The 21,064-nt window shown below is 37.0% G+C and overlaps 2 protein-coding genes across 7 annotated transcripts in view; one reads left to right on the forward strand and one right to left on the reverse strand.

The window, feature by feature from the left end:
* Window positions 1-1,879: 1,879 nt before the first annotated feature.
* Window positions 1,880-8,691, reverse strand: PHOSPHO2 (phosphatase, orphan 2). Of its 6 annotated transcripts, none has more exons than XM_025853421.2 (4): window positions 8,466-8,691; window positions 7,889-7,922; window positions 6,212-6,387; window positions 1,880-3,588 (listed from the first exon to the last, which is right to left on the reverse strand). In XM_025853421.2, the coding sequence occupies exon 4, from the start codon at window positions 3,561-3,563 to the stop codon at window positions 2,838-2,840; it is 726 nt and encodes a 241-aa protein (XP_025709206.1). In that variant the 5' UTR covers window positions 3,564-3,588; window positions 6,212-6,387; window positions 7,889-7,922; window positions 8,466-8,691; the 3' UTR covers window positions 1,880-2,837. The 6 variants fall into 6 exon arrangements, with proteins under 6 accessions (XP_025709206.1, XP_025709214.1, XP_025709221.1 ...); XM_025853429.2 differs by having other exon boundaries at window positions 8,586-8,687; XM_025853436.2 differs by lacking the exon at window positions 6,212-6,387.
* A 117-nt stretch (window positions 8,692-8,808) lies between these two features.
* The window catches only part of CFAP210 (cilia and flagella associated protein 210), a 33,686-nt gene continuing 21,430 nt past the window's right edge, over window positions 8,809-21,064 (forward strand). The window contains exons 1-4 of the mRNA XM_025853152.2: window positions 8,809-8,955; window positions 15,238-15,464; window positions 18,534-18,707; window positions 18,807-19,000. Coding sequence (XP_025708937.2) covers window positions 8,907-8,955; window positions 15,238-15,464; window positions 18,534-18,707; window positions 18,807-19,000 — 644 coding nt within the window. The 5' untranslated portion in view covers window positions 8,809-8,906. The remainder of the gene's footprint in view (window positions 8,956-15,237; window positions 15,465-18,533; window positions 18,708-18,806; window positions 19,001-21,064) is intronic.

Consider the following 21,064-nt stretch of genomic DNA (forward strand, 5'->3'; position numbering starts at 1 on the left):
TGCAAAAGAATAAAACCAGACTCTTTATTACACCATACACATAAATTCAAAATGGATTAAAGACCTAAATGTGAGACTTGAAACCATAAAACCCCCAGATGAAAACAGGCAGTAATCTCTTTGACGCTGGCCTTAGCAACATTTTTCCAGATATATCTCCTCCAGGCAAAGGAAACAAAAGCAAAAATTAACTACTAGGACTACACCAAAATAAAAAGCTTTTGCACAGCAAAGAGAAACATCAACAAAACAGAAAGGCAAACTACTGAATGGGAGACAATATTTGCAAATGATATATCCAATAAGGGGTTAATATCCAACATGTATAAAGAACTTATACAATTCAACACCAAAGAAATAATCCAATTTAAAAACTGGGCAGGAAAAAAAAAAACAGGCAGAGGACTTGAATAGACATTTTTCCAAAGAAGACATAGATGGCTAAGAGACACATGAAAAGATGCTGAACATCACTAATCATCAGGGAAATGCAAATCAAAACCACAGTGAGATGCCACTTTACACCTGTCAGAATGGCTAGTAACAAAAAGACAAGAAATGGTAAGTGTTGGCAAGGATGTGGGGAAAAAAGAACCCTCATGTACTGCCAGTGGGAATGTAGATTGATGCAGCCACCATGGAAAACAGTATGAAGGTTCATTAAAAAAAAAAAATGTAAATACTACATAAATCAGTAATTCCACTATGGGGTATTTACCGAAAGAAAACAAAAACACTAATTCAAAAAGATATATGCACCCCTATGTTTATTGCATTATGTATAACAGCCAAGATACGGAAGCAAGTGTCTATCATAGATGAATAAATCAGATATGATGTGCACGCACACACACACACACACACACACACAGGAATATTACTCAGCCACAAAAAGAAATGGTAGCTTGCCATCTGCAAAAATATGGATGGGCCTAGAGGACATCAGGCTAAGTGAAATAAGTCAGGGAAAGACATATACCATATGATTTCACTTATATGTGTAGTCTGAAAAATAAAACAAAGCAGAAACAGACCCATAAATATTGAGAATAAACCCATGGTTGCCAGGAGTGTGGGGTGGAGGGAAGGGAGAATGGGTGAAGAGGAGTGGGAGATATAGGCTTCCAGTTATGGAATGAGTAAGTCACAGGATGAGAGGTACAGTATAGGGAATAGAGTCAACAGTATTGTACACGGTGACAGATGGGAGTTACACCTGTGCTGAACTTAGCCTGCTAAGTTCATAAACATGTAACATATAAACCTATCCAGCCACTATGTTGTACACCTGAAACTAATGTAACACGGTATCAACTAAACTTCAAGAATACCAAGAAAGAAAAACAACAATAAAAAATGGGGCATGTGGCTCAGTTGGTTAAGCATCTGACTCTTGATCTCAGCTCAGATCTCAGTTTCAGGGTTGCGAGTTCAAGCCCTGCGTTGGGCTCCATGCTGGCTGTGGAGTCTACTTAAAAAAAAATAAAATAAAAGCTTGCATTGCTAAATAGAAATAACATACGGACTAAACCAGCATACTGGAATTATAGTCTGTGATGCTGATATAAATTTAAAATATTTGAAGAATGTTAATTTCACTTTAAAAAGGAAAATCTGAAATTCATAAAAATTTGTGCAATAGATACTGCATCCCTATCTTTAAAATACTGATTTTAAAGCACCTGGGTGGCTCAGTTGGTTGAGCAGCCAGCCGACTCTTGGTTTTGGCTCAGGGCATGATCTCAGGGTCCTGGGATTACCCATGTCAGGCTCCACACTCAGCAGGGAGTCTGTGGATTCTTTCTCTGCCCCTCCTCTGCTCATGCTCTCTCTCTCAAATAAATAAATCTTTTTTTTTAAAGATTCTATTTATTTGACAGAGAGAGACACAGCGAGAGAAGGAACACAAGCAGGGGGAGTGGGAGAGGGAGAAGCAGGCTTCCCGCTGAGCAGGGAGCCCGATGCAGGACTCGATCCCAGGACCCTGGGATCATGACCTGAGCCGAAGGCAGACGCTTAACGACTGAGCCACTCAGGTGCCCTCAAATAAATCAATCTTAAAAAAATAAAATATTGACTTGGAGTAGGACATTATATACATTTTGGAATCTCTTATTCTTTTTTTTTTAAAGATATTTATTTGTCTTAGAGAGAGAGAGACAGCACGCGCACACAAGCAGGGAGAGCAGCAGGCAGAGGGAGAAGCAGACTCCCTGCTGAGCAATGAGCCCGATGCGGGGCTCGATCCCAGGACCCGGGGATCATGACCTGAGCCGAAGGCAGATGCTTAACGGAGCCACCCAGGCGCCCCACAACCTTTTATTCTTATGTGAATAAAGTATCAGGTTTATTCTTAAGCTTTGTAACGATGAGACATGCTTTTGAGGTAAGCATCTAAGAAACTAAAATATATGACTACTCTCTCTGGGAATAAATTTAAAAATATAATCTACCTATCACCCACCTTCGGTAGAGACACTAATTGCACCTACCTCAATCCCGTCCTCCTTTTTTCCTCCAATGTTCCCCAGGCATATGGTCATCTGGAATAAAGGCTTTAGTTTTTCATCTTTCCTTGCAGTTAGGTGGGGGGCCCTCTCCCTTGCCGACTAGTGTTGATGCCAGGGAAAAGGCTTGAACAGCGATCTTGGATGTGAGACAGAACCCAAGTGCGGATGTTGCTAGAGCACACAGCAGCCTTGGGATACTTACCTCTGAAATTCTTTTAAGTGAGAGGGAAAACAAACTTTCTTTTTTTAAAGCCACTGGTATTTGGGGTTTTGGTTTTATGCTGTTGTACCTAACCTTAACCGATACACATTTCAGTTGTTGGCATATTACTCCTTTATTAGAAATTGTAAATGAGAAATTATTTCAACACCTGAAGACCAAACTATAACAGAAGACTCCATAGGTTCAAGATTGTGAGACATTCTGGAAAGAGTTTTCTGTAAAGTGTATCCTTTCCGTGGCATGGCAACATCATTCTTCTTTAAAAAAGTTACCGGGCAGACATCATTTCCACCATCACCTATATAAACAATTCGTGTATAATTCACTCCCTTTTGTAACTGTTTATCTACAAATTCTACCAAAACTACATTTTTGCAAAGATTTTTTGGGCACCTGTTGCAAGAATGAGCATGATAATTTTCCACAGTGAGATGACCATTGCTATCAAAAGCTGCTGGATTTGTAAACACTTTATCAAACACATCACGAAAACTGGTAGCTTCTAAAACCCAATCTATGAAGACTGAATTTGAATCTGAAATAATGATGCAGTCAAATTTATCCTTGTTCTTTCTTATAAAGTTCAAAAGTTCCACCATCCCTAGAGTGAAAGGCATTGATGTCACTGCTCTTTTCATTTCATCTTCTCTTACACCTTCATCTCCCAAATACTTAAAGACTCTGCCCATAAATTCTGTCCAAAATCCTTTTTCGTAAGAATCTTGTAGTTCAATAGGAAGCTTTTTCTCTGGAGCACACTGTACAATCCAGGTGTCACTATTATCATCTATGATTGTATTGTCAAAGTCAAAAACAAGTAAAATTTTCATGGTTCCAAAAGCAAATGTGGGTTACCTGAAAAAGAAGAAATATTGTTTCCTAAACACACTGTTTTACATGTCCAGCTATTATACTTACTTAACAAACATTACTGAATGTTAATCTGCTAAAACAAAGGGTTAATATAAAAAAATTAAAATGATTAAGCATTTAAGACTATCATTTAAGCACTTTTTCCTAAGAAGCAAAGTCCATTTTGAGTATTTTAAGTAAATGGAAACAAAATATCTAAAAGGATATTCACAGTATTTTTGTGTTCCGGTAGGGATGATTCTTTGGGCACTCAGAATTAAACTACAGAGTAAGCCAGTGAGAGGAGTAATGAAATAATTATCCTCTTATAGTCTAATTTAGAAGATTTATAAAAAAAAAAGTAGGCTAATCACTCTTATTGTTAAAATTATCAACCACAAATTAGCTTAAAATATTTACGATAATCCACATATAAAATAAGTCATATATAAATCCTCTGTATACTGACCTAAATTCTGACCAAATTTAACACTATGACATCTTGCAAAATTTGAGTAATTTTCCTAAAAAAGGTATTTAGCTTGAAATCATTAATGCCAGTGTTATAACTAAATGGTTGCTTGATGCTATACTTGAAATCCTAAACAAATTACTTAAAGTTCGGAGTCAATTCTATTCTTCTAGACTAGAAGTAACTTTTGTTAACAATGTTCACATTTATTTATATTTTCTTGAGACAGTTTAGCTCTGGAATACCAAATAATCTGGGTATGTGTGAAAAATCGCATTGCTTATGATATGACAATTACTTAATTCTTTATTTTCATTAAATGATAATGAAGGTCATTAATTATAAATCTCAAGAAAAGGAAAAACTGGCCAACAGATGGTATGGATAAAAATTATGTAAAAAAGACAGTTATAAAGAATACCTAAGAGAAGCTACAATTACTGTGTATAAACAACAAAGAAATCTTTTTTTAAAGAGTAACTAATACTTTTAAAGATATCACAATACACCAGGCACTAAGCTAAGAACTTTACAATCTCATCATCTCACTGAACTTCATAACCCTATTAAGTAGAAATTACTATCCTTATCTTAAAGATGCATAAACTGAAGCTTAAGTATTAGTTAAGTTAGTTAAGTTTTAGTTACGTGGAAGAGCTGAAATTTGGACTCAGGTCCACTTGACTCCAAAGTCATACTTCAAGAACCGTATTCTAGTGCCCAAGAAATAGAATATTTAAAGCTTATTAATCAGTTTATTTTCTAAGTCTATTTATTTACTTTTTTGGAATCTCTCCACCCATATGGGGCTCAAACTTACAACCCCAAGATCAAGAGTCACATGGTCCTCCAAATGAGCCAGCCAGGTACCCCACTTATTAATCAGTTTAAAAATAAATACTAGGTAGGTCATTTTGACAAAAAGATGTTTATTACATGAAAACATTCATTAGTCCCAAAGTACACACTAACCATAATACCACATCCACGACCTACTTATAACCACTCTGAGGTTTTAACAAGAAATCCTAAAAAGAAAGTGAAGAACCTCACCAATAAGAAAAAGAAGATATCAATCAGAAATGGAAAACATGGCATTTAACCACATATATTCTCTGGTTTAGCCAGGAGGTGAATAGATATCCAGCAGGTGAACGTAAGAATAGAGTTTATTAACTCATACAAGACTAAGTATTCTATGTCTCTCAATTTAGAATATCTGGAGAATAACTAATCTAGAAGGGTAGCTCTTGTGTGAATTTAGACAGTATATAATATTGTGATACTCTGGATCCTTGTATCTCTAAGTATCTAATCCAGGTGTCTATGACTGGCTCCCAGAGATTTAAGTTCAGAATTCACTGTCATACAAACAATGTAACAAATAGCAATAAGGCATAGTTGGCAAACACATTAGTACTACACTCTAGGCACACTTTAAATTAAACATGCTTGGGGCACCTGGGTGGCTCAGTCATTAAGCATCTGCCTTCGGCTCAGGTCATGATCCTGGGGTCCTGGGATCGAGCCTTCATTGGGCTCCTTGCTTGGCGGGAAGCCTGCTTCTCCCTCTTCCACTCCCCCTGCTTGTGTTCCTGCTCTCGCTATCTCTCTCTCTGTCAAATAAATAAATAAATTTTAAAAATCTTGAAAAAAATAAACATGCTTTTCAAGCATTCTGTATTTATACTTTTTTTTTAAGTTTTTCAAATGTAACTCATTGGTTGAAAACTGTCTCAAACCTAGATTTAATGAGCCACAAGTTATCCAAATTCCTGAACTATTAACCTCAAAATAATAAGATATATCATAAACCTGAAGTTAACATAGTTCTGCTATTGACTATTAATTTCTAACTGAAAGTGTACTTTTTTTTTAAAGATTTTATTTATTTGACAGAGAGAGAGACAGTGAGAGAGGGAACACAAGCAGGGGGAGTGGGAGAGGGAGAGGGAGAAGCAGGCTCTCTGCCGAGCAGGGAGCCTGATGCAGGGCTCAATCCCAGGACCCTGGGATCATGACCTGAGCCGAAGGCAGACGCTTAATGACTGAGCCACCCAGGCACCCCTGAAAGTGTACTTTTCTAATTTCAGATCTTTTTCTATCAGTTTTTTTGTCACCACTCAATATAAACCTTTATTAAAAAATACTTACCCAACTTAGTATTTCCAAGACAATTATTTTTACTTCAGAATAGGGTTTAGGTTAAACAGTCATGACAATCTTCAGTTTTAAACACCAGCCAGTTTTTAACCAACATTACTCCTACTCTATATGCAGGGAACAAAGTCTTCTGGTTTGGAGCAAAGAAAACGGAGACTTCTTAACTCCTAAAATTAATAAAAGTATTTAAGATATTTTTAAATTTATGTTTTCTAATTATGCTGTTTTCTCTTCTATCAGAGAGGCACGTATTGGCAATGGGAGAAACAAAATCTTGATTAAACAGAGGTCTTAATTATAAAACAGGGTATGTTATATGAATCTACCATTTTCATCCAGTGGATAAAATCACAAGTGTTAGGCTGATTATGTTGAGATTTCCAGATTCCATTTTTTATTTTTACTTGTTAAATAACAGACAAGTACTACATTCTGTTGTCAATAAGTTTTCAAAGATTAGTGCTATATTTTTTTTAAAAAGGTCTCCAAAACTTAAGGATGTGCACAAAAATTTAGTTTTAAGAATGTGAATCTATTTTGAATCAAATTTGTTAAAATTCCAAAAGCAGTTATTAACTATTCTCTTCAAAAGCATGAGCAGTATCTATTTGGTATCTCTGCAATGTTTCCAGTATTAACAATAGCCTATGTGTTTTTTACAATAATGAAAATCGGAAACTACATAGACATCCAAGGATTGGGGACTGATTAAATAAGATATGTATGTGATAGCCGGATAATGGAATATTTATTTAGCCAGTAAAAGCTAAGATGTTTAGTACAAATTAGTCACTAAACAGTGTGTACTGTATAATCTCATTTTTGTTTTAAAAAAAAAATCTATGTGTACAGCGGTAGGATCATGGGTGCTTCAATTTCAGTGCATTCTTTTTCTACACTGATTTTATAATAATTTTTCCCCAGAATAATTTAAACTGTTCCAGATCAAAATGCAAATGCTACCTTAATTTCACAACAAAATGAAACACAGGAGTGGAGTCAGAGAGATAAATAACTAACTCTAGATAGACTTAGTTGTAAACGTCCATGGGTTAGGTGAACCAGGTATTGGAAGTTGAATGATATCGGGCTATCATGTCAAATTGGCAAATTACTGACATCGAATTTTAATGATTCAATACTTTCTGTAACCTATTTAGTTAAAATTCCAGAGAATTTTTGTTGGGAGGTAATTCTCCATGGGTCTCTATTGGTTCTACATGCCTTACAAGCAAGACATTCACTGCGCTATGCTCTGGGCTATTGTCTCAAAAATGTATGTATAGTGAAAAGCCTTGAAAGGCATGTTTATTGTTAAGTATAATAAATATTATGGTTCCCTAAGCTCAGGGCTCCTGTCCTGTAATGCAACACACCCCACCTGCAGGTGACTTCTGGTCCTCTTTGCATCACCCTGTGGGAAGTGGGGCAAAACTGCTGATATTGGGGCTACTGTTACTGCTGTACATAATTCATCTCTGCCTAGGGGTCTGTGACTTTACAAAACCGTGGCAGACTGCTGTTAGCGTGCAAGTGGGATAACAATTTCTGACCCTTCCCAGCTCTTGACATTTTCTAAAACTATGCTTTCAAAAAAACCCCACCAATGCTATATGTGCAAAAGCTAATTTCTGTCAACAAATATTTTATTAATCCCTTCATACTTACCAGCATTATTACGGTGGAACATCTGATAGAAAACCTGAAGAAAAACAGTACAACTATGTGTTAGAACTTTAGTGATGAAAAATCTTACCTCCTTTCATTTGAGCGACTCTAGTTTGGTGCCTAATGTGTAGGTGTCCTAGCCAACTAGCTTATAATGAAATCATCTGTACCCCGATGTGTCAGAAAAGGATCTTCTGAAACCAAGCCTGCATCCACTCTTAACAGATTTTTGTGTCCTTCGTGGTCTGACTGGTCCCACAGATACATTCAATTTCACTATACTGTATTTACCAAGCAATTTAAAATGTCCTAAAGGTCCTAACATGAATGTTCTGGGACAATATCCAAGTTCCCTCTCTTGCGGTGTCTCTGTCAAATAAATAAATAAAATCTTAAAAAAAAAAATAAGGTTCATCTAGCCTGGATCATGGCTTAGAAACCAAAATATTTAAAAACAGATTTTCTGTCCATTAATCTCTGGGTTTCAATGGAAGGGAGGCCTCCGCCCTCCACCTTCCACCCACGAGGAGGTCTGTGGGCCGCACAGAGCAAGCCCAGGCCTCGCTCTCCCACACACCTGCAGGGTCCGCCCTGAACGGAGGCGCAGGCACCTCGCTGGGGTCATCCCCTGTGAGGAGAGCGTTGGATGAGTATGGGAGCACCAGGCCGGGCCCGGTCCCCAGGACTCCTCACTGACCCAGACCAGGCGTCAGCAGCTGTTCTGGCCCCCGTGCGGCTCCCGCGTACTCTGCCCTCCGACCTCGTTCCTGTGCCTGTCAGTGAGGGTAACCCAACATGCACGCTGGGCCACGACTTCCTGCGCAGGCGCAGTCCCGGTTTCCCAGCCCTACGGCCCGTTGCAGCGCGTTCAACGTTCCTTGGCGGCGGCGGCCTCACTTCCGGCGGCGTTGCTAAGCAACTGAGCCGTTTGGCAAACATTCGGCCTGCTGGAGTTCTACTCGGCCAGCGTCGGAGTCGCCTTTCCAAGTCACAGAGTGCCAAGGGCACCCCGTCAGAGATGCTGGTGCGGTTTGGAAGGCGCTGTGGACGGCCGAAGGAAGGCACAGGTGAGCTAAACTGGCCTATCTAGGCACAGGGATTGTTTCTGGCCTCCAGGCATAGGGTGAGAGGCAAGGGTGGCAAATGAGAGTTTTGGTTACTTTTTGAAAAGGGCTCCACCAACTCGAAAGTAGCCCCATGGGCATTGTTGGGCTCTGTGTAAATGGACAGTTTTGCCTTCAAATAAATGGGTAGATGGGGGAAAGTTTACACATATAGGAGCGGAGAAAAGATAAGTCAGAGACTCCCAGTTGACCAGTTGGTCTGATCCTCAAGCTGTGCAGTTGCCCCTCCAAGAGTCTGGTGTTTGCTGAATTCCCTTAAGCTTTTGTTATTCATTGAGTGAATTGGTATATATTTTGGAAATATCAATGACCTCATTAGAGTCTTGGCTGTGCTGTGAACCTACTGAGTACTCTTAGGAAAGTCTCTAATGGAAATGTCTCGATTTCTTCATCTCTAGAGTGAAGGAGTGTAAAAAATAATGCTACTTAGGTATTGTAATCTAGATGACCTGTTATAAAAATCTGATTTCTGAATAGAGGAGGCCTAAGGGGACATCTAAAGAACTCTTTAGCAATTCCAATGATTTTATTTTAAGTCTGTAAATTCCCAATTAATGTTGTCATGGTGACCACTTGAACCTTGGGAGTTTGGACTTTCTTCATGTCATTGCCTGAATTTCTGTAGCAATAGAGCCTCCTTATGCCAGATGCAGAGTGAGGGCCAGCCATTATCTCACCAGTGGACACTACTGGGTATTTCTGCAGTGAAGGGCCATAAGTAGCAGCAGAAGGTCCTGACTGGTTGGAGAGAGACAGTACCCACGTGACATGTATTGAAAAAACACAACTCTCACATACTCATTGTATTATATACACAGTACTACAATAAAAGACTTTGACTTCTCTGATGTTAAATAATGTTTTGTGTCATTTGGTCCAAAAGTTACCATCTGAGGGTTATCTGACTGGCTCAGTTGGTAGAGCATGTGACTCTTGATCTCCAGGTCGTGGGTGTGAGCCGCATATTGGGTGTGGAGATTACAAATAAATAAACTTAAAAAAAAGTTACTATCTGAGCCTCACTGCTAAATTATTATCTCCATTTAGAAGAGGGTGAAGTAGGAGAGGGGTTCAGATAGGTAGACAGCTATCTGTAAAACAACTATCTAAAGATTTAGTGGGGTGACATCAGCCAGAAAGGTGGCATAAGAATCTCCAAAAGTCCTCCTCTCTATTAAATCAAAAAGAACACTGACAAAAAGATTGTCAGAACCAACTTTTTTTTGAGAACTCAGGAAGTTAACCAAAGGCTTGCAACAACCAGGAGTGTTTGTCAGGAAAAATAGCTGAATCTTGGTAACAACAATAAGTTTTTTGGCATTTTAACTTGCTCTAATCCCATACTTTTCTCCTAGCCCCGTGGAAGTCTAGAAAACCACTGCAACCACAGTGAAATTCAGTGGCTTAGTAACCTGTGGAGGGGGCAGAACAGGACTGGATCCTCCCCAAAGCCTCACCCCCTTTCTTTAGATAACTGTTATTTGACCTGTCTCACAGTTCCCCTGGAAAATCCCACTCACAGGGCTTGACTTTATTTGACTTGACTCAGAACTTACTGGGTATGTTTGTTAAAATGATCAGGAGCAATTTTTTTTTAAGATTTTATTTATTTGACACAGAGAGAAAGAACAAGCAGAGGGAGTGGCAAGCAGAGAGAGAGGGAGAAACGGGTTCCTGCTAAGCAAGGAGCCCAATGCAGAGCTCTATCCCAGGACCCTGGGATCATGACCGGGGCCGAAGGCAGCCGATTAACCAACTGAGCCACCCAGGCACCCCAGCAATTTTTTTTTTAACATCACAGCTATCTGACATAGTGATAACTGTTGGGTATAAACAACAAACTAACCAAAAAACTTAAGAATACCTGGGAAATGAGATGTCCATAAGGGGCAGAAGCTCCCTACTTATTCCTGGGAATCCAGGACAAATACATGCATAGTGCTATGCACATGCCCAGGAAGTACCTGAGAATGAAGCTTTCACCTCTGGCTGAATTTGAGGCTCTCTGTGAGAAAAAAAGTAAAGGCTAAGGCAGAGTTGTAAACTATCTGCCTGAGAGTCGAAGTCATGCTCCACCACTCACAGAGAGTTTCTTGGCAAAGTCTGGGAAACTTATTTAAGAAAATTTAATTTAATTTAAGGAAACTCTATCCAGTTATTAGCTGACAACTAAACTAACCAAGCTGAGATTCCAATAGCCACATACAACAAAGAATACAGACTTTACAGGCTTAGTTCAGGAAAATCACTAAACAAACAACAACAACAACAACAACAAAAACCTTGGGTGTAGGGGGAATCTAACATCTAGACTTGCCACATATTACTTAAAATGACAGGGGCGCCTGGGTGGCTCAGTTGGTTAAGCGACTGCCTTCGGCTCAGGTCATGATCCTGGAGTCCCGGGATCGAGTCCCACATCGGGCTCCCTGCTCAGCAGGGAGTCTGCTTCTCCCTCTGATCCTCCCCCCTCTCATGTGCTCTCTCTATCTCATTCTCTCTCTCAAATAAATAAATAAATAAAATATTAAAAAAAAATGACAAGCATGCAAAGAAATAAGAAAGTATGTCCCAAACAGGACAAAAGTTTTAATAGGAACTGTTCCTGAGGAAGCCAGATGTTAGACTTCCTAAACAATTTTCTTGTGTAAATTTATAGCTATTGTGAGTATATTCAAAGAACTAAATGTCAAAGGAACTACAGGAAAATATTAAGAATGCCGTCTCACAAAATAGACCATATCAATAAAGATACAGAAATTATAAACAGAAACTAAATAGAAATTTTGGAGTTGAAAAGCACAATAGTTTAAATGAAAAATTCACTAAAGGGTCTCAATAGCAGATTTGAGCTTGCAGAAGAAAAATTCCATGAATTTGAACATATGTTGATTGAAAGTGTCCAGTCTAAGGGGTAGGAAGTAAAAAAGAATGAATAAAAATGAGCAGATCCTCAGAGAAATGTAGGACGCCAACAAGTATACCAACATGCATGCACTTTGAGTCTTAGAAGGAGAAGAGGAGAGAAAGGGGGTAGAAGAAAATATTTGAAGAAATAATGACTGTAAACTTCACAAATTTGATGAAAAACATTACATATTACATATTAAAGAACTCATTGATCCTCTAGATAAAATAAACTCAAACAGATCCAGAACCAGACATAGCTTGATCAAACTGTCAAAAGACAAAAGCAAGAGCAGCATATATATTCCTCTCAAATGCACATGGGACTTTTTTCAGGATAGACCATATGATAGGCCATAAAACAAGTCTTTATACATTTAAAAGAATAGAAATCATACAAAATATATTATCCAGACACAGTGGAATGACATTAGAAATCAATAATAGAAATTTGGGGAATTCACAAATATGAAGAAAGTAAATGCTTTTAGATTTTAAAAAATGGGTCAAAGAAGAAACTATGCAAATCAAAACCACAATAAATGGTGGCTGTATGGTGACTAACATAACATAATAAAAAGATGGTGGCTGTTAGAATGGCTATTATCAAAAGGATAAGAAATAACAAATGTTGGTGAGGATGTGGAGAAAAGGGAAGCCTTGTGCACTCTTGTTGGAAATGTAAATTGGTGCAGCCACTATAGAAAACAGTATGGAGTTTCCTCAAAAAATTACAGATGGGGCGCCTGGGTGGTTCAGTTGTTAAGCGTCTGCCTTCGGCTCAGGTCATGATCCCAGGGTCCTGGGATCGAGCCCCGCATCGGGCTCCCTGTTCAGTGGGAAGTCTGCTTCTCCCTCTCCCACTCCCCCTGCTTGTGTTCCCTCTCTCACTGTGTCTATCTCAGATAAATAAATAAAATATTTTAAAAAATTACAAATAGAATTACCATATGATCCAGGAGTTCCACTTCTTGGTACTTACCCAAAGAAAGTGAGGACACTAATTCAGAGAGAGATCTGCACCTCCATGTGCATGGCAGTATTATTTATACAAGTCAGGATATGGAAACAACCTAAGTGTCTACTGATGGGTGAATAGGTAAAGAAAATATGGTTTATATGTACAAAAATATTATTTATACACAGAAAAGAATAAAATCTTGCCATTTGCAATAACATGGACTTTGAGGGCAATAAATCAGACAGAGAAAGACAAATACTGTATGATGTCACTTATATATGCAGAACGTAAAAAACAAACAAAAAACTCCACAAACCTCCCCCAAAAAACCACGCTCATAGATAACAGAGAACAGATTGGTGGTTGCCAGAGGCAGGAGGTGGGCCGTGGGAGAAATGGTGAAGGAGGTCAAAAGGTACAAATTTGCAGTAAGTCCTGGGGATGTAATGTACAGCATGGTGACTATAGTTAATAATACTATATTGCATAATTGAAACTTGCTAAGGGAGTAGATCTTAAGAGTTGTCACAAGAAAAAGATATCAATATGCTTAACAATATGTTAATCAAAAGGTAGATGGTTTAACCTAGTAGCCTTTGTTTAGTTAGCCTTTAATTGCAAGTAGCACAAATAAAGTTGAGACAGTTTAGGCAAAACAAAGGAAATTTGTTAGAAGGATGTATTTGTCAGGACTCTTTGGTTACAAGTGACGAATCGAACTCATAATAGTTAAAAGGGGACGATTTTGGCTCACATAGCTGGGAATTTAGATATAACTTGATCCAGGACACTATTCTACTTCCCAGCTTTGTGTAGTAGCTTTATTCTGTAGGCGGATACTTGGTATGTGATAGGCAAGATGGTACCTATGGTTCTAAACTCACACTTTACTTTAGCAACCAATTTCTCAATCCCATCAACCTTAATTCAAACCCCAAGGAGACTCTTAATTGATTCTGGCGGCTTTTCTCTCAGTATCTTTATCTCTTTCTGAAGCCATGTGATTTCTTCTGCTTTTCTCTGTATATCTGTTTCATTCCTCTTATAATAAAAATAGTAAACATAATAATAGCTAACATATATTGAGAACATATTGTGTGCCACACCCTATTCTAAATTTTTTACATATATAACTTCATTTAATTCTCACACCAACCACATAAAATAGGTCCTATTAATATCTCCATTTTGCAATTAAGGAATTAGTTAAATAATTTTGTCTAGATTTACATAGTTCATATGTGGTATGTTCATTTAGGATGCTTTTTAATTCATATATAGAATACCCAGCTCAATCATATTTAAAAATAAGGAAATTTATTTGCTCATGAAACAGGAACTCCAGGCTTCAGGTCTGATTGATTTGGCATCATAATGAGATCCTCATTGCCCCACATTCCTCCTTTGTTTTTCCTTTGTGGTTCACAGTAATAGCTTCTTTGTAAGGCTACTTCCTTTTGTGGCCATAGGATGGTTGCCTCTCCGTTCTTCATGCTTCCTTGTTCATATCTAGTTTAAGAGTCACTCTCAAATGTCTCTCCCAGAAGAACAAGAAAGAACTTTTCTAAAAGTCTCAAATAAATCTCTTTTCCTTTTGTTTTCTTATTACAGAAATAATTATTGGCAAAGGAGATGCAAGTATTCTTAAACTAATGAGACCCACCCTGAGACCGTTCTCCAAATTACATTGTTGCTACTCAATTAAGAAGGGGTTGAATAGAGTCAATGATGATGTCTACAACTTCTAAAGATGAACGTCCCCGAAATTATCCATTTATAGACTGCTACTTGGTTAATTTTGAAAAAATGGGTTTTTTTTTTAAAGATTTTTTATTTGACACAGAGAGAGAGAGAGAGATCACAAGGTGGGGGGAGGGGGCAGGCAGAGGGAGAGGGAGAAGCAGGCTCCTGGCTGAGCAGGGAGGCTGATGCGGGGCTCCATCCCAGGACCCTGGGATCATGACCTGAGCCAAAGGCAGACGTTTAACCAACTGAGCCACCCAGGAGCCCCTGAAAAAAAAGTTTTAATAACATTTGTTTAAAACAACAATGTTTAATAATGATGTTTTAATAACAAAAAGGTATTATTGATCTCAACTTCAAAGATGTTGATACTGAGTCTCCAAAAAGTTAAATGACTTGCCTAAGTTTACAGAGTAAGGAAATGACCGAGGAAAGACTCAAATCTGTCTTTTGATTTCAAGTTCTTATATACTTTGCACTTAATCTCAGTGTTCTTAAAATCACAAGAATAAAATTATTTAAAACAATTTCCAGATATGACGATACAGAAATGTCTGAGAAAAAATATTTAAACTTTTGAAAGTCTTTAATATTCATTTTTAAAAATTTATTAGAAATAAAGAACTCTGAAGAAGATCAAGCTCTCTATCCACCTCTTCTACCTAGCAAGGTAGATCTCCGGCAGGTTACCATAATTCCACACAATGAGTGGAAAAGGATTCAAGATAGCCTTGACAGTTTGACAAGAGAAGCAGCATGTCTTCGTGCAGAAAGAAAGGCAAAGAAAGAAATGCATTTCCGGTCCCAAGAAATGGTAAAGCACTGGACTAATACATATGCAGTAAGTATTAATCACCCAGGAGTACACATGCACCGAAGACTGACTCTTTTTTCTTAGTACTCTTTTATAAGTATTTTTTACATGTAAAATCATAAAAAATACTTTGAAACACATTTTCAATAGCTTTATTTAGGAGAAGTGACATACAATAAAGTAGACGTATTTAAAGTGTACAATTTGATGTTTTGACATATTTACACATCCCTGAAACCATTATAATTAAGATAATGAACATACTCATCACCCAGAGTTTCCTCATACCCAGTTTACTCCCTCTCATTCCTCCCCACCCTTCTTCAGGCAACTGATCTGCTTTCTTTCTTTTTTTCTTTCAAGATTTTATTTTTAAATAATCTCTACACCCAATTGGGGCTTGAACTCACAACCCCGAAATCAAAAGTTACATGCTCCATCAACTGAGCCAGCCAGGCAGTCTTGATCTGCTTTCTTTCTTTTTTTTTTTCCTTTAAGATTTATGTATTTATTTGAGAGAGTGTGTGCACCTGTGCACACACAAGCAGGGGGAGGGGCAGAGGGAGAATCTCAAGCAGACTCCCCGCTGAACACGGAGCTGAATGCAGGGCTCCATCTCAGAACCCTGAGATCATGACTTGAGCTGAAATCTAGAGTCCATCACTTAACTGACTAAGCCACCCAGGTGCTCCTGCCCTCATCTGCTTTGTATTGTAAATTTCATTCAACACAATTATTTTGAAATTCTATCATGTTGTGTATATCAATTGTTCATTCATTTTTATTGCTGAGTAGTATTCCATTGTATCACACTTTGTTTATCTGTTCAATTGTTGATGATTTTGGCATCAACCAAATCTTGATATATGAGCTGTTTCCAGTTTTCGGCTATTATAAATAAAGCTGCATATGAATATTCATGTATAAGTCTATTTGTAGACATATGCTTTCCCTTCTCCTGGGTAAATATCTGGGTAGAATGGCTGGATAATATTATGGTTGCATATTTAACTTTGTAAGAAACTTCTGAACTGTTTTTAAAAGTAGTTGTAATTTTACATTGCTGTAAGAAGTGTATAAGTGTTCTATTTTCTCCACATTCTTACCAACTTGCTATTGTGAGTCTTTTTAATTATAGACATTCTAATAGGTATGAAGTAGTTTTAATTTGAATTTCTCTAATTACAATGATGCTGAACATCTTTTTATGAACTTTTTTTTTTAATTTTATTTATTTACTTCATAGAGAGAGAGAGAGAGATCACAAGTAGGCAGACAGGCAGGCAGGCAGGCTGAGGGAGAGGGAGAAGCAGGCTCCCTGCCAAGCACGGAGCCCAATGCAGGGGTCGATCCCGGGACACTGGGATTATGACCTGAGCCAAAGGCAGATGCCCAACCGAATGAGCCACCCAGGCGCCCCTTATTTTCTATGGTCTGTCTTTGGTGAAGTGTTTATTCAAATCTTTTGCCCATGTTTAAATGGGGTTTGTTTTGGTGTGCACCTAGTGGTTCAGTTAGTTGAGCGTTTGACTCTTGGTTTCACCTCAGGTCATGATCTCAGGGTCCTGGGATCAAGCCCCAAGTTGTGCTCCGTGCTCAGAGCAGAGTCTGCTTGAGATCCTCTCTCTCTCTCTCTCTTTCTCTAAACTAAACAATTAAATCTTTAAAAAATAAATGGGGTTTGTTTTCTTATTTCTTATTATTGGGTTTAGGGAATTTTAAAAATATATTCTGAATACAGATCCTTTATTAGATATTTGATTCAAAAATATTTTCTCCCAGCTGTGGGAAGGGACACAGAAACTTGTAGTACTTTGCTTTAGGAACAGTGTTCATAATTTATTCTTTTTTCTAGAAGAGGGAAAAATATCGTGACATATCATAATATTACATGTAATATTATAAATATTACATGTAATATATATTACATATACCATATATTACATATATTACATTCTGAAAAATGCAAAACTACAGGGAAAGAAAACGGATCAGTGGTTGTCAGGGCCTGCAGATGGGGGAGTGGTTGGTATAACAGGGCATGAGGGTATTTTGGGGGGGGGGATGGAACTGTTCTATGAGTGACAAGTGTGCATTTGTAAAACTACACTAAAAGGGTATGTAAATTATACTCTAAAAAAACTTGATTTTAGAGAAGTACCTGTCCACAAAGGGATGAGGGAGTGGAATATACTATATATACACACAGAAGTAGCACACTGTACGTAATACTTTATATCTCCATGGATGTTAAAATATAAGAAGAAATATAGTAAATGTGGTAGAAATGTAGTCATAAAAACTGTTTTATAGGCACAGAGATTGACAAAATAATAGATCATAAGAGAGAGCCTAGAAACACTCACATGTTATATATGGGAACTTGACATATGACAAATGTCAGTCAAGTCAGAAGGGAAAGGATTGGGTATTCTATAACTAATACTGAGATAATTGGCATATGGAAAGATGAAATTATATCCTTATGGTATAGAATATACAAAAATGAATTTCAGCTGGATGAAAGACCCAGATGTGAAAAGTAAAACAGTAAAAATTTAAAATAAATCATAGAATATCTTCAGGATTTTAGGGTAAAGTAAGGTTTTCTTAAGACATAAAAAGTATGACCCATAGAGGAGAAGAGAGACTTCATCTGACATGATACATTGGATAGACTCCTCATAGGTGTAGAAGAGCATATAAATATGCTACTGTTGATTTTTTTTAAAGGAATAAAAATAGTAATATATATATTTATATAAATATGGAAAGGAACTTTGGAAGCAAATATAAGAAACTGATAATAGTGGTTATCTTCAAGATTGCTGATGGAAGTTAGGATTAGAGGGAGAGCTTCGCTGTATATCTTTACAATATTTTGGAGTTTTGAACCATGTAAACATGTTACCTACCCAAAAATTCAATTAAATTATTAGCTGTAGTGTAACATCATATTTTATTTATTAATGATATATACAACTACAATAAAAACTCATAATGAAAGCTCAAATTATTTCATCATATGTAATGTTAAATTTTGTGAAATTAAGTTGAAAAGTGGAAACAGAAGACTGATTTTTTTCTTTTTTTTAGGGGATGAAAGAACAGAAACTTGAAGCCAAAAAGAAGCGTGATGAAGAAATAGAGGCAGAAAGACAAATTCTTGATATAGAGGAAGAAATATACAAACAAGGAGAAAGAAAAAAGGCTATTGAATTTGCAAAGCAATATCAATTTTACCAGACAGAAAGAGTGAAACACTTTCATGTACTACTTGGGTTTTCTTGTATTTCTCTGTATATTTAACATATCTATACATAATTAGACTTTATTTTCTTAAAATGCCACAATTTTTTTTTTTTGTAGTCAGGACTTCTTCTTAGTAGAGTTATGAAAGAACGTGATGCACAGATTGAATCCCAAAAGAAAAAAATAAAATCAGATAAAAAATGGGAAGAACAATTGAAACTCAGCATTGAAAAAGCTTTTAAAGAAGAACAAGAAAAAGCAGAAAAACGACGCAGAGATAGAATGGCTCTTGCCAATGATCATTTAAAACAGTATGTATATATAAATTACCTTTTATTTTATCTTATTTTTCTCACAAAAGCTTTTTTTCAGACTGTAAAAGTAATACATGCTGAAATACCTAGTAAGTAGAAAAAATACAAAGAAAGGTTAAAAGTCTCTATTACTCTCTTACCCAGGGATAATATATTAGTTACTATTGTCACAATAATGCTGCATAGCAAACAACCACACGATCTAGTGTCATTCAACAATAAACATTTATTTCTCATGCTTCCATGGGTTGGTTGGCCCTGGCTGTATAGCTTTTCTTCACACTATAGAACTGGTTGGGTTTGCTGATTGCTGTGGGGAGGGCTCTGATCTGCTCCATGTGTATTCATTTTTAAGATCCAGGATGAAGGGGGCGCCTGGGTGGCTCAGTTGGTTAAGCGACTGCCTTCAGCTCAGGTCATGATCCTGGAGTCCCGGGATCGAGTCCCACATCGGGCTCCCTGCTCAGCAGGGAGTCTGCTTCTCCCTCTGACCCTCTTCCCTCTCGTGCTCCCTCTCTCTCATTCTCTCTCTCAAATAAATAAATAAAATCTTTAAAAAAAAAAAAAAGATCCAGGATGAAGGGACAGCAGCCACTTGGGGAAACTTTTCTCATGGTATTGACAGAGATGCAAGAGAATGAGCCCGAGCTTACAAGAATGTGGCTAAACTCAAAGGCAAAAGTCAAGGAAGTGCACTTGATCTACCATAAGTCTAAAGCAAATCATATGACCAAGTCTAACAACCATGGAACAGAGAAACGGACTCCCATGAAGTGGGAAGTGAGAGAGTGAATCATTTTGAGCAATAATCTAATCTACCACAACAATCTGTTCTTGTTTTGACATATTGGTATATAGCCATATGGACATTTTTTGGTGGTGGTGGATGGGGTCAGAGTCACTGAGCTATAATTTACATTTACTAATAAAATTCACCTTTTAAAAAGCATATAGCTATATAACTACCCCTAAATCAAGATATAGAATCCTTCCATCCCAAAATTTCCCTCATGCCCCTTTGCACTAAGTTATATTCTTCCCCCTCGGGTCCTGGCAATCATTGAGCCACTGATACAGACTATTTTTTTCTGAGCATATATACTCATATTTTATAAAATGAAATTGGATCAATAGTGTCATTTTATATTTTTTCACTTACCAGTATATCATGAGCTTTTGCTATATCAGTAAATAGAAATCAAACCTGAACTTTTGTTAAGAAGTAGCTACTATATATATCAGGAGAGGGGATTATATTTGTGTCTAATTTTACTTACTTTTCTAAATAGCTGATACATGCAAATAGGAAAAGGCACAAAGGGGATTCAGTAAAAAGTCTCTTCCTCATCTACCGGCCACCTTGTTTTTCCAATGTGAGACTTACAGTTTCTTTACATTGTAGTTCAAATGTGCATAGATTGTGTAAATGTATCAAAACATTTTAAACAATATTATACTAAAAAGAAAAAAATTATTTTTATACTTAAACATATCATTAATATATGATCATTATAGAATTACAAAATACAATAAAACAAAATGAAAATTAAAATCACTAGAAACTCTGTGATCCAAAGTAGGTACTGTTAACATTTGGGCATATATTTGTCTACTTTTCAAAGTTTTTTTTTTAATTTTGCAACTAATAAATGAATATATACTTGTTAAAATTCAATACAGCAAAATTTGGAGTAAAATTGAAAAGCCCATCTTCATATCCACCCTTTTCAGTGTCTCTTTAAGTCCCATTTTCCTCTTCACAAATAGCCATTATTAATAGTTTTGTGACTACCCCTTCAGAATGTTTTATTACTATTACTAATATCTGTATACAGGGCATATTTAACTGTGTATATATTTTTAACAATGAATGTTTTACAATGTATTTTTCTGTGTCTTCATTTGTTCACTCAACAATATACCTTGAATATCTTTTTTGCCAGAATATATGGATCTGTCACATCTTTTACAATAATCATATTGTACACTAAGGATATACCATTATTTATTTAACTATGTCATTATTGAGAGAAGTTTGGATTTTTCCCTCCATTTCTAACA

The sequence above is a fragment of the Callorhinus ursinus genome, unplaced genomic scaffold, assembly GCF_003265705.2.
Source record: "Callorhinus ursinus isolate GAN/ISIS: 27379988/994484 unplaced genomic scaffold, GSC_fseal_2.0 scaffold2, whole genome shotgun sequence".
NCBI lineage: Eukaryota > Metazoa > Chordata > Mammalia > Carnivora > Otariidae > Callorhinus > Callorhinus ursinus.

What these genes read in the sequence shown, in the direction of transcription:
- PHOSPHO2 (XM_025853436.2), bottom strand. Translation starts at nt 3,563, where the DNA reads ATGAAAATTTTACTTGTTTTTGACTTTGACAATACAATCATAGATGAT.